General features: G+C 43.2%; 1 protein-coding gene and 1 long non-coding RNA gene across 2 annotated transcripts in view; one reads left to right on the top strand and one right to left on the bottom strand.

Moving 5' to 3' along the window:
• Positions 1-2,139: 2,139 nt before the first annotated feature.
• Positions 2,140-11,529, bottom strand: part of LOC115418928 (uncharacterized) — a 19,050-nt gene continuing 9,660 nt past the window's right edge. Inside the window, exons 3-8 of the mRNA XM_030133482.1 lie at positions 9,133-10,062; positions 8,363-8,414; positions 8,171-8,259; positions 7,698-7,844; positions 6,007-6,044; positions 2,140-5,685 (exon numbers count right to left, since the gene is read on the bottom strand). Coding sequence (XP_029989342.1) covers positions 5,500-5,685; positions 6,007-6,044; positions 7,698-7,844; positions 8,171-8,259; positions 8,363-8,414; positions 9,133-10,062 — 1,442 coding nt within the window. The 3' untranslated portion in view covers positions 2,140-5,499. The remainder of the gene's footprint in view (positions 5,686-6,006; positions 6,045-7,697; positions 7,845-8,170; positions 8,260-8,362; positions 8,415-9,132; positions 10,063-11,529) is intronic.
• The window catches only part of LOC115418929 (uncharacterized), a 20,262-nt gene continuing 19,652 nt past the window's right edge, over positions 10,920-11,529 (top strand). The window contains exon 1 of the long non-coding RNA XR_003935373.1: positions 10,920-11,198. This is a non-coding gene — a long non-coding RNA (uncharacterized LOC115418929). The remainder of the gene's footprint in view (positions 11,199-11,529) is intronic.

Here is an 11,529-nt window from a genome sequence, read left to right as displayed (position 1 = left end):
ATAGACCAATTTCCAAACTTTCTCCACTTGCTAAAATTCTGGAATCCCAAGTCAATTCTCAACTAAAGCAATTCCTTATGGACAATAACCTTCTGTGTGAATCCCAATCAGGCTTCAGAGCTGGTCATAGTACAATAACAGCCACTGTATCTGTAACCAATGATATAATTAATGCCTTGGATAGAAAACAACGTTGTGCAGCATTATTTGTGGACCTGTCCAAGGCATTTGACTCAGTAGACCATCAGTCATTAGGCAGACTCAGGGGTATTGGGATGGGTGACTCTGCTGTTGAGTGGTTCAGGAGTTATCTTTCAGATAGAACTCAGTGTGTTTGTGTTGGTGGCTTCAAATCCGACTTTTTGGAGATTACTAAGGGAGTCCCCAAGGTTCCATTTTGGCACCTGCTCTGTTTACAATTTTTATTAACAATGTGGGAAGTAACTTGGGAAATGTTAAATACCATCTTTACGTGGACGACACAGTAATTTACTCTATTGCACCCTTTGTTGTTCAGGCTCTTGATGAGCTTCAGACTGCCTTTAATCAGCTCCAGGTTTCCTTCTGCCATCTGAAGTTGGCCTTAAATGCCAAGAAGACAAAGTTTATGACTTTTACAAAAGCTCATTCTCATAACTTAGAGCATAACAGCATTAAGACCCTGTTAGGAGAAACCATTGAAAAAGTGCCACACCACAAATACCTGGGTATCTGGATTGATGATAAACTGTCTTTTACACCCCATGTGGAACATCTGTTAAAAAAGCTTAAAGCTCTGCTTGGCTTTTCATACCGTCATAAATGCTGTTTTAAGACTGATGTTAGAAAAAAGCTTGTACAAACCGTATTTCTAAGTGTGTTGGATTATGGGGACGTCATTTACAGGCATGCAGCTGCAACAACTCTCCACTGTCTGGACATAGTCTATCACAGTGCTTTACCTTTCATTACAAATGCTGCATTCAGGACCCATCACTGTGAACTGTATGCTCTAGTCTCATGGCCTTCGCTAAGGCTCAGGAGGCAGCGGCATCGGCTTGTATTTATCTACAAGACTGTATTGGGCAAACTACCCCCATATCTTTGTCGCCTCCTGTCTCCATTTTCCAGTGGATACAACTCCCGCTCATCACATCGGCTCCTCCTTAGAGTCCCCAGAGTTCACTCTGAACTTGGTAAAACAGCTTTTTCCTACGATGGACCTTGCTCATGGAACCATTTCCAAAACTCACTTCAGCTTCAGCATTTCATTACCTTGAGTGAATTCAAATCTCTTCTATCAAACTGTTTAACATAAGTGTGTAACTGCTATTCTTAAACTTTTTTTTAGCTTTGATGTTTCTAGTCATTTTATGTTGTCTTAATTGTATGTAGTTTCATACTCTGTTACTTCATTTGCATTGTACTGATGTGCCTCTTGGTCAGGTCTCCCTCGAAAAAGAGATTTCATCTCAAGGGACTTCCTGGTTAAATAAGGTTAAATAAAATAAATAAATAAATATTAACAGTGTGTGGCTGTGTTTGTGGATGAACAGTTATAATTGGGCAATAGGGTGGGGGTAGGGGGGGTTGGGGGCTATATATATATATATTTTTTTTTTTTTTCAGGAATAAAACACATTTTGACAGTGGTGGGGCTGAGGTCATTCCTTCCTTTTGATACAACTTCCCCAGCCTTAGGAAACCCTTAATGAGGCAGTGACGTGGTCTCAGAAAACCAGCCTCCTTTGTATTTAGTCACATGATGCTCTGAAAAATCATACAGGCCTGGAGACAGCGTTTACACCTGCTTCATGAGTTCTCACCCATTTCCTGGAATCCTCTGCACCCCCCTGTTGACTAGTTTTCTTCACCTGCCCCCTCTCCTTCCAAGCCTGCCCCCCCACTCCCCCCCCATGATACTAATAGTCTTTCATTTCTCAGACGCAAAACAAGTGTAAAGTTCCGCCTTCTTTGAATTCATGTTGCAGGTTAATTTTGTGATTGACAGGTACAAATATTATAGGCTGGTGATATTAAGATGGTTTATTAAATGTATTTATCTTTAGAAATCATCTGTTGATTTGGACTGAGTGGAGTTAAACCTGCCACCTGTAGTTTCTCACAATATTCAATGAATATTTATAAGGAAACATGTTCATCAATCATATGTTTTAATATAATATATGATACATACAAGTTTCATGAAATTGAATCATAAAGAAAGAACACATTGATTATAAGAACAAATAAACACAATGTCAAACATGAACAACCAGATTCAGTAGGTTTTAGTTTTGTCCTATTTTTCTGCATCTGATTGAAAAACAATCCTGATGTTGATGACTTCCACTTATATCAGATGATGTATTCATAATCATTCATTTGGTGAAAGCATGAACAAGAAACCTGCCTGAAATAAACCTGTGACAATGGGAAAACACAGATCTAAGCTGACATGGACTGTATTTGATCACAGCAACAGAAGTCCATCATAATCATCTGGTTGACAGAACCAACAGCCACAGCCTTAACACAACTGTTGTTTTATTCACTTTAACATATTTTGTGTCATTTCTCTGTGTTTATGAATCCTGTTAAAGTGTAATACCACTGACGACCATTAGATGCTGTTTCAAAAAGCACTGGCTCCCATAGACTTACAGTGGATTTAACCCATTCATGACATTTCTCCTTGAACCATCACCTTACCATGGCAGAGGAGTTTGGGAGCCCTGATGACCCTAGGATCTATGTTGGTGGAGGCATTTTGCCCCTGGTAGGGTCTCCCATTGCAGATTGATCGTAGGGGAAGGGCCAGATAAAGAATGGTTCAGAAGACCCTTCATGTCAAGGAACAATGAGGGAATGTGTACCCAGCCCAGAGGGTTTCCAGGGCTCTGTTCTGGAGCCAGGCCTGGGGTTGGGGCCCATGGGTGAGTACCTGGTGGCCAGGCCCAGCCCAAACCAGAGACACGGGCCAATCATCCTGTAGGCCCACTACCTGCAGGGGAAGCAAAAGGGTCCAGTGCTTTGTGCATTGGACAGCAGACCAAAGCAGGGGCCTTGGTGATTTAATCCTTGGTTATGGAAACTGGCTTTTGGGACATGGAATGTTACCTCTGGTGGGGAAGGAGCAGGAGTTTGTGGGAGAGGTTGAGCATTACTGGCTAGATAGAGTTGGTCTCACCTCGATACATATCATTGGCTCTGGAACCCAACTCCTTGAAAGGGGTTGGTCTCTCTCTTTTGTGGGAGTTGCCCCAAGGAAGAGGCGGAAGGCAGGGGTGGGCTATTTGATATCCCCCAGACTCTCTGACTGAGTTTACCCCAGTGGACAAAAGGGTTGTTTCCCTGTGCCTTCAGGTTGAGGAATGGCATCTGACTGGTTATGCACCAAACAACACTTCAGATTACCTGCCCTTTTTGGAACCATTGGAACAGGCGCTGGAAAGTGCCCTGAAAGGGGACTCCATTGTCCTGCTGGAGGATTTCAACACTCACGTGGGCAACAACAGCTGGACCTGGAGGGGCATGGTGGGGAGGAACAGCCTGCCCGATCTGAACCCAAGTGGTGTTCAGTTATTGGACTTCTGTGCGAGTTGCAGTTTGGCCATAACTAACACCATATTCAAACATACATATGTCCATCAGTGGACTTGGCACCAGGACATCCTAGGTCACCAGCCAGTGATCAACTTTGTAGTCATATCATCAGACCTGCAGCCGTATGTTCTGGACACTTGGGTGTAGAGGGGTGCAGAACTGTAAACCGACCACTACCTGGTTGTGAGTTGGATCAGGTGGCAGGAGAAGATGCCACACAGGCCCGGTAGATCCAAACGGGTAGTTCCGGTCTGCTGGGAACACCTGGCGGTGGAGCCCCAGGGATTGAGAAGATCTGCCTTGGGTATCTCAGGGTACTGGATGCTGTAGGACTGTCTCAGCTGACTCGCCTCTGCAACATTGCATGGACATCAGGGGCGGTACCTTTAGAGTGGCAAATTGGGGTGGTGGTCCCCATCTTTAAGAAGGGGGACCTGAGGGTGTGTTCCAACTATAGGAGATCACACTCCTCAGCCTCCCCAGGAAGGTCTACACTTTTTACCCTTGCTAGGGTGCAGGAGGGGGTATGGGAGTTTGCCCATCCAGTCCACATGTGTTTTGTGGATTTAGAGAAGGCTTACGGCTGTGTCCCCAGGGGTATCCTGTTAGGGGGTGCTCCAGGAGTACAGGGTGGATTGTACCTTATTAGCGGCCATTCAGTCCCTGTACCAAAGGAGTGTGGTCCGCGTAGCCAGCAGTAAGTGAGACTTGTTCCTGGAGAGGGTTGGACTCCACCAGGGATGCCGTTTGTCACCGGTTCTGTTCTTAACTTTTATGGATAGAATGTCTAGACACAGCCAGGTGGTGGAGGGGGTCGAGTTTGATGGCAGAAGGATCTCATCTCTGCTTTTTGCTCACAATGTGGTCCTCTTAGCTTTGTTGAGCAGTGACCTCCAGCTCTCATTGGGGCAGTTCGCAGCCGAGTGTGAAGCAGCTAGGATGAAGATCAGCACCTCCAAGTCTGAGGCCATGGCCTCAGACAGAAAAGGGTGCAGTGCCCACTCCGGATCGGGGAACAAGTTCTGCTTCAGGTGGAGGAGTTTAAGTATCTCAAGATCTTGTTCACAAGTGAGGGTAGGATGGAGCAGGAGACTGACAGGTGCAGTGATGCGGATGCTAAACCGGTCTATTGTAGTAAAGAGGGAGCTAAGCCAAAAGGCGAAGCTTTTGATTTACCGGGGCGATCTATGTTCCAACCCTCACCTATGGTCATAAGCTCTGGGTAATGACCAAAAGAACAAGGTTGCGAGTACAGTCCGCAGGGTGGCCAGGATCAGCCTCCCATAGCTCTGCCTTCATGTCACCTCTGGCTCCTAAAGCAATGGTGGCTCTGCCTAAGAAGCAGGCGGAGCCTGTGGTCATAGTGGATGGTCCACAGATATTCAGGACAGGGAACAACAAAAGTTACGTTTTCACTTTACATTCATGGGTTTATTATGTGCGAAAACCCTTAGTTTTTTACGCTTTTATTTTTACTCTGATTTGTCTTTGACAGCAATGGAAACAGGACCACTCCGCCCCCTTTAATGGCATAACATATAATGACAGAACATCATCCCTCTGCTGTGGTTCTGTTTGTGGTTTTTTTTGTGGTTCTTTTTGTGGTTCTGCTTTGGTTCTGCTGTGTTCTGTTTGTGGTTTTGTTTGTGGTTCTGCAGTGGTTCTGCTTTGGTTCTGCTGTGTTCTGTTTGTGGTTCTGTTTGTGGTTCTGCTGTGGTTCTGCTTTGGTTCTGCTGTGTTCTGTTTGTGGTTCTGTTTGTGGTTCTGCTGTGGTTCTGCTTTGGTTCTGCCATGGTTCTTTTTGTGGTTCTGCTGTGGTTCTGTTTGTGGTTCGGCTGTGGTTCTGCTTTGGTTCTGCCATGGTTGTTTTTGTGGTTCTGCTGTGGTTCTGTTTGTGGTTCGGCTGGGGTTCTGTTACTTGTGTCGATGGGTCTTGGGCTGGATGATAACATGGGTGTAGGTGATGTCCTCATCTTCATCCCTCTCAGCCTCGTCCTGAACTTGTCTTGCACTTGGAACCGGACCTCGTTCTGGAACTTTCACCATCACATACTCGTTCTTGTCTTTGTTGATGTTCAGTGGAACAGGAAGCTCCTCGAACTACACAAAACAAAGGAAAATCCCACAGCCCAGTCAGTTTTAGATCCAAATAAACTTCATATTAAATATTTGATACTGAAGATAAAACAGTCTAATCAGAAGTAAATGACCTTTTCTATGGTTTTAATTTGAGTCTTTGAAGTTAATATCATCATGATTCTATAGTCATGAGAACACAGACCGACAATAATCAGTCATTCTGCATTTGATACAAATAAACTGATCCTCTTGAATCTGCTTCTAAAACTTCATGCTATTGTTTCTGATGGAAATGAAGGATGAGCAGGTTCCACTGGTTCCACTAGTAAAACCTCCACTAACCTCATCATCGGAGCTGCTTGAAGATTCCTCGGTGTTTCCTGTAGAAATAAGAGAAGACTTGTTACATTGGGCCAACTGCCCGTCGACTCAACTCGGCTCAACTCGACTTGACATAGGTGTTTCCACTGTGAGAGCAGGGAACCATCAGATACTGATAGCCCCGCCTTCATTGAGGCTGAAGTGATGCTAGGTGTGGATTGGTCAGTTCAGAAGTGTCACCGTACATTACCAGAACCAGAGTAAACAACTGTGTTCCTCTGATCATTATATTATAACATGAAAAGCTATTTATTATTATTATTATTATTATTATTATTATTATTATTATTATTATTATTATTATCACTGCTACTTTCCAACTTGTTTCTGCAGGTACTTTCCAGTGTGCAATGGTGTTTTTTTTTTCTGTTTTTTTAGTTATAGTTATGTTATTGTATTGCTTATTTTCTTGTGGGGTTTCTCGTGTGTATGCTCAGTGTTGTGCCGCTTTTTGGAACCTCAATTTCCTGAGGGCTCTGCCCAAGGGATCAATAAAGTTCTATCTAATCTAATCTAATCACTCCACCTGAAGTTCCACTGTTACCATGACAACCCACCGTCCTGACAACCAGAGCTCTGGTGGAAATGCTGTTTGTCAAACTGAGTTAAACTGACACAGAAAGAACTTCATCTGATCATCAACCCTTCAGTTCAGTCACCACATGATTCCACATTTAAAGGGTTAAAGGATAAAGGGTTTGTCATGTCGGCTTTTGAACTTTGTCTGTCTTTTCTGTTTTGTTTGTCATTTCCTGTTTTATTTTGTTAAGTTTCCCTCATGTGTCTTGTCTGTTGTCTTTACTTCCTCTCCCTGATCGTGTTCACCTTTTCCCTGATTACCTGACTCCTCCCTGATTATCTCCACCTGTGTCCAATTGTCTTCCTACCCTCCTGTGTATTTAAACCCTCAGTCTTCCTCTGTTTAGTTGCCAGTTTGTGCTCTACAACTTGTTTGTGTTCACTTACCAGCGTTTTTTGGATCCTGTTCGTTTGTCTGCCGTGTTTGACCTGTTTTCGTCCTTCGACCACCGATTCAGCCTGTTCCTATCCTGCCTGCTCGTTTTCGACCTGGTTCGCGTACCCGACTCTGTCTCTGCCTGCTCCCTTTAAATAGCTCAGCCTCCACCGATCACCTGTTCTTCGACCTCCGCCTGGATTACTACCGTGAGTCAGCCTGTCTCCCATGTACCGTTGCTTGTATGACTGTCTTTCCGTGTATGACCTGGCTTGTTTATTGACCACCCTCTGCCTGTCCCTAGTGGGGATTCCATTGGGGTTTTCCCGGCTCGGCCAAGTCGGTCGCCTGTCGTTTCCACCCGCAGCCCAGATGTTTATCCCCGGAACCAGAGGCTCCACAGAAATTATATGTTCTCTGTGTTGTACCATTTTCCCTGTGAAAGTGTTTAATAAAAACACTAAACCTTATTGGTTACTTGTGGTCTTGCTTTTGGGTTCAGCCTTTGTACTTAGCCTTTTACAGGGTTTAAGGATAAAAGGGTTTAAGGTTTAAATATTTTAAGGATTTATGGGTTTGAGGGTTAAATGGTTTAACCCATTGAACCCTTAAACCATTTAACAGTATTAAGGGTTAAAGGTTTATGGGTTAACCCTTTGACCCTTAAATCTCAGACCCTTGGCGGTGTCCGTCATACCTCCGGCGGTGGGCGAGGCTATGGCACTACGCTGCTGGCTGTAGTACTGGGCGATGGCATTGGCGTACATGTTGGCGTGGGCGTCAACGGCTGACAGCGGCGCTCGTCTGGCAAACAGCGTTCGATACCACTGACGGAGGTTCCGAGCTACAACAGACCCAACAGAAGGACAAAGTCAGGTTGGACGTACAAATGAAAGGTTACTAGTAGACTCTAGTAGATCATCAAATAGATCCATTATTTTAGGCTGATTTATGGATAAACTTTGTATCCATTTTAAATCCAAACTGTAATTCACTGTATTTTTTATAAATGTGATGATTTTGTCCCAAACTGATGAGTTTGAATGTGGATTTGACATTTATGGACATGGACACCAGAGTCACGTCCTCATATTTCATAGATTTGTCCATATTTTTGTATTTTTATTTCTTATATTGTCCTTGAAGGTTGGTTTCAGTGTCAGTACTTACCCTTACAGTGGTTGATACCAATGGCGAAGCTGAGCATGAGCAGGATGATGATGGTCACGATGACCACAATGACCAAGTTAGTGTTGATGCTTAAATAAATGAAGACACTGTTAACGAAGCCTGAAACACTTTCACCAATTAGACTAATGAGTGTTAATGAAACAATGGCTTTGAAACATTGACCTGCATCACCTTGGTGGACGGGACGGAGCAGGTCCGATGGGTTTGGGTGGAGGTGGACGCTCTGGTGGAACATGAGGGTTATTCATTAAAAAACTCATCAGAAGAACATGTGAACATCTGGAGAACATCAGTGTGTGAAGAACCATTCACATCAGACCAGAAGAAACATTAGAAAAACTCCATGGAACTGATGTCATTTATATAGAAGGGTGCCCACCTTATAGTCAGAAGACTTTTTAAATTAGTTTAAATTTAGTTGACCAACCTAACCCTAACCCTGTTCTGACTAATGGGCCTTCTAACAATATATCGCCTCCTATATAATAGAATATGATCACCACAAGGATGAAGAAGATTTGATAAAGCAGATACACAAATCCTAAACCTCCTGAACCTCTTACACCTGCATTTCCTAAACCTCCTAAACCCGAACCTCCTGAACCTGAACCCCCTGAACTTCCAGAAACCTCCTTTACCTCCTGAACCTCCTAAACCTCCTGGACCTCCTGAAACTCCTAAACCTCCTGAAACTAAACCTCCTGGACCTCCGTAAATCTCCTGAAACTCCTGAACCTCCAGAAACCTCTAACTCCTGAACCTCCTAAACCTGGACCTCCTAAACTTCCTGAAACTCCTAAACCTCCTGGACCTCCTGAAACTCCTAAACTCATGGACCTCTTGAAACTCCTAAACTTCTTGAAACTCCTAAACCTCATGAACCTCCAGCACCTCCTGGGCTTTACAAACTGGACATTTAAATCAATAAAACTGGTCCATACCTTTGACATAGATGATCAGTCGGTAGGTAACGTATCCACCCTGGCACAGATAAACTGTTCCATTGTCTGCAGGAGTCACACAAAACCTAAACTCCACCGTCTGTGGTTTGTCCTCCACCTTTACATCCACACATTGGCCCGCCATCTTCTTACAGATAGTTGCTTTGCCGCGAGTGTTTGGATGGGGGCGATACCTCCTGTCCCACCAGTAACCTCCAAATTCATAGTCCCAGTTGTAGGGCTTACGACATATCATGTGGAGGACAGTGTAGGAATAGACCTCCTTCTCCTGGACCCTGTCATAGGAGAAATCCACCACAGTGGGATGAGCAATCATCACCGAGTGTCGATAGACGTTTGAGTATTCTGAGCTTCTCAAAGACTTCATCACACATTGAAAAGACCTAATCTTTGTGCACGTTATGTGGTCAATGGTCAGAACTAGAGCAGATTGGAAATGATCATCTGTACTCTTGACTGTTTTGGGACAATCTGCATTGTCACATCTCCAGGACTTTGAGAAGTCGAACTTCCACTTCTGGGGATATGGACATGTGATCTCAAATGGCTGGCCTCCTTTGGGCCTGGCCTGAACCTCATGGATCTTCAGTGGTGTGGGACTGTCTATTACCGTTAAGTTTACCACATAGTCCAGGGTCTGGTTCTGATCTGGAAAGTCCAGGGTGCATTTGTACAATCCTGCGGCATCATGTGTCAGGCGTCGATTCTCCAGGATGAATGAGTTCTCGGTGCTGTGGACTTTAAAGTCCCCTCTGATTTCATTTGAACGCATGATGGTGTTTTCACAAACTGCTGACGTGTCCGAGCGACACCACTTTGGTTCTGAAGCAGCAACGAGGTCCACTCCAGAACCACAGGTTAAATTAGTGGCATTTCCCAAAGTCCCAATCACAACAGTTGGGTCTCGATCTGATGAGAAGAAAAAAAAGAATAAAGGTGAACAAAAAACAGTCACTGCAAATGGTGATGATAAGGGTCCTTTATTTAACTCGATGGTTTAATTAATAATCTAAAAGAAGGACAGAAAAAACAAACATTTCGTTTATGTGTTAGTGACTTGTCTTCTCTTTGGTCTGATCTGTAAATAGAACTCTTCTGCTCATACTGTGGTTTATGGACAGGGTTCAATTTAACACTGAATAGTTACATAATTCTCTTAACATTTGAGTACTTTGCTCTAAACAGCTGTGTTCTATTTTATTACCTCCGCCAGGAGGAAATAAAATAGAACACAGCTGTGATCACAGGTGTGATCACTTTGCTTTGTGTGCATGTGTGCGTGCGTGTTTGTTTGTTTGTTAACAAGATAACTCAAAAAGTTATGGACGGATTTTCATGAAATTTTCAGGAAATGCTGATACTGGCACAAGGAAGAAATGATTAAATTTTGGTGGTGATGGGGGGGGGGGCAGATCTGTCTTGGCGGAGGTCTGCGCTCTCAGAGTGCTTTTCTTGTATCTCTATACGTACAGTTGTGTACGACTCCATTGGTATCAGTAGAATAGAACTGGTACCAGATGAACACAACCAGTACCATAAGGTTGTACTGTGTGTGTGTGTGTGTGTGTGTGTGTGTGTGTGTGTGTGTATATATATATATATATATATATATATATATATATATATACATATAATGCAAAAGTCTTAAGCCAACATTCGGGGTATTGGTTTTGTAAAGTTATGATGACCACACACACACACACACACACACACACACACACATATTTCTCAGTTTCTGTATTAAGATCCAATCTGGGTACATGTGAAGTATGTACAGCAGTAAAAACAGAAGTTTCAGTGTAAAAACAGCTTCTATAAATCAAAGTGGCAGAATTTAGTGTGACTTCCATCTGTTCTTATTATGGCTTTAACCCTTTTGTTCTGACATTATGAGATTAATTTCATCAATTGTATTATGTTTTATACCAGGTTTCATTCAACATACTGTATATCAGATGTTTCAAATGTTGCTTGTTATCATGTGGTCAGGGGCCACAATAAATAGTGACTTTAGCCTTTAGAACACATTTAGTTCTGTTTTTTTTGTGTGTGTCTTTTGATGCTGTGCACATATTCCTGTATTTCCTTGTTGTATCGAAAGAAAAGAGATGGAGAAATAATCATGTATGCTCATTTGAACCCTGAAAAAACAACAAAGCTGAATGTGGTGTAAGACTTATGCACAGTAGGGCATTACTGACTTAAGATTTTTTCAGTTCGACTTATTTGTCAACAAAGTTGAAGTCGAGTCAACTAGTTGTATTATGACATCATCACATTGACAGCGGAGGAACAACACAGACATCGCTGTCCAAAAATGAGCAACTTATTCTAAAATTCACTGGAACATTAACAATGTACAGTGAAGTGCAGAAT

Source organism: Sphaeramia orbicularis, chromosome 5 (genome assembly GCF_902148855.1).
Source record: "Sphaeramia orbicularis chromosome 5, fSphaOr1.1, whole genome shotgun sequence".
Taxonomy (NCBI): Eukaryota; Metazoa; Chordata; class Actinopteri; order Kurtiformes; family Apogonidae; genus Sphaeramia; species Sphaeramia orbicularis.
The sequence above is the reverse complement of the archived record's forward strand: the minus strand, read 5'-3'. Positions and strand labels throughout refer to the sequence as shown.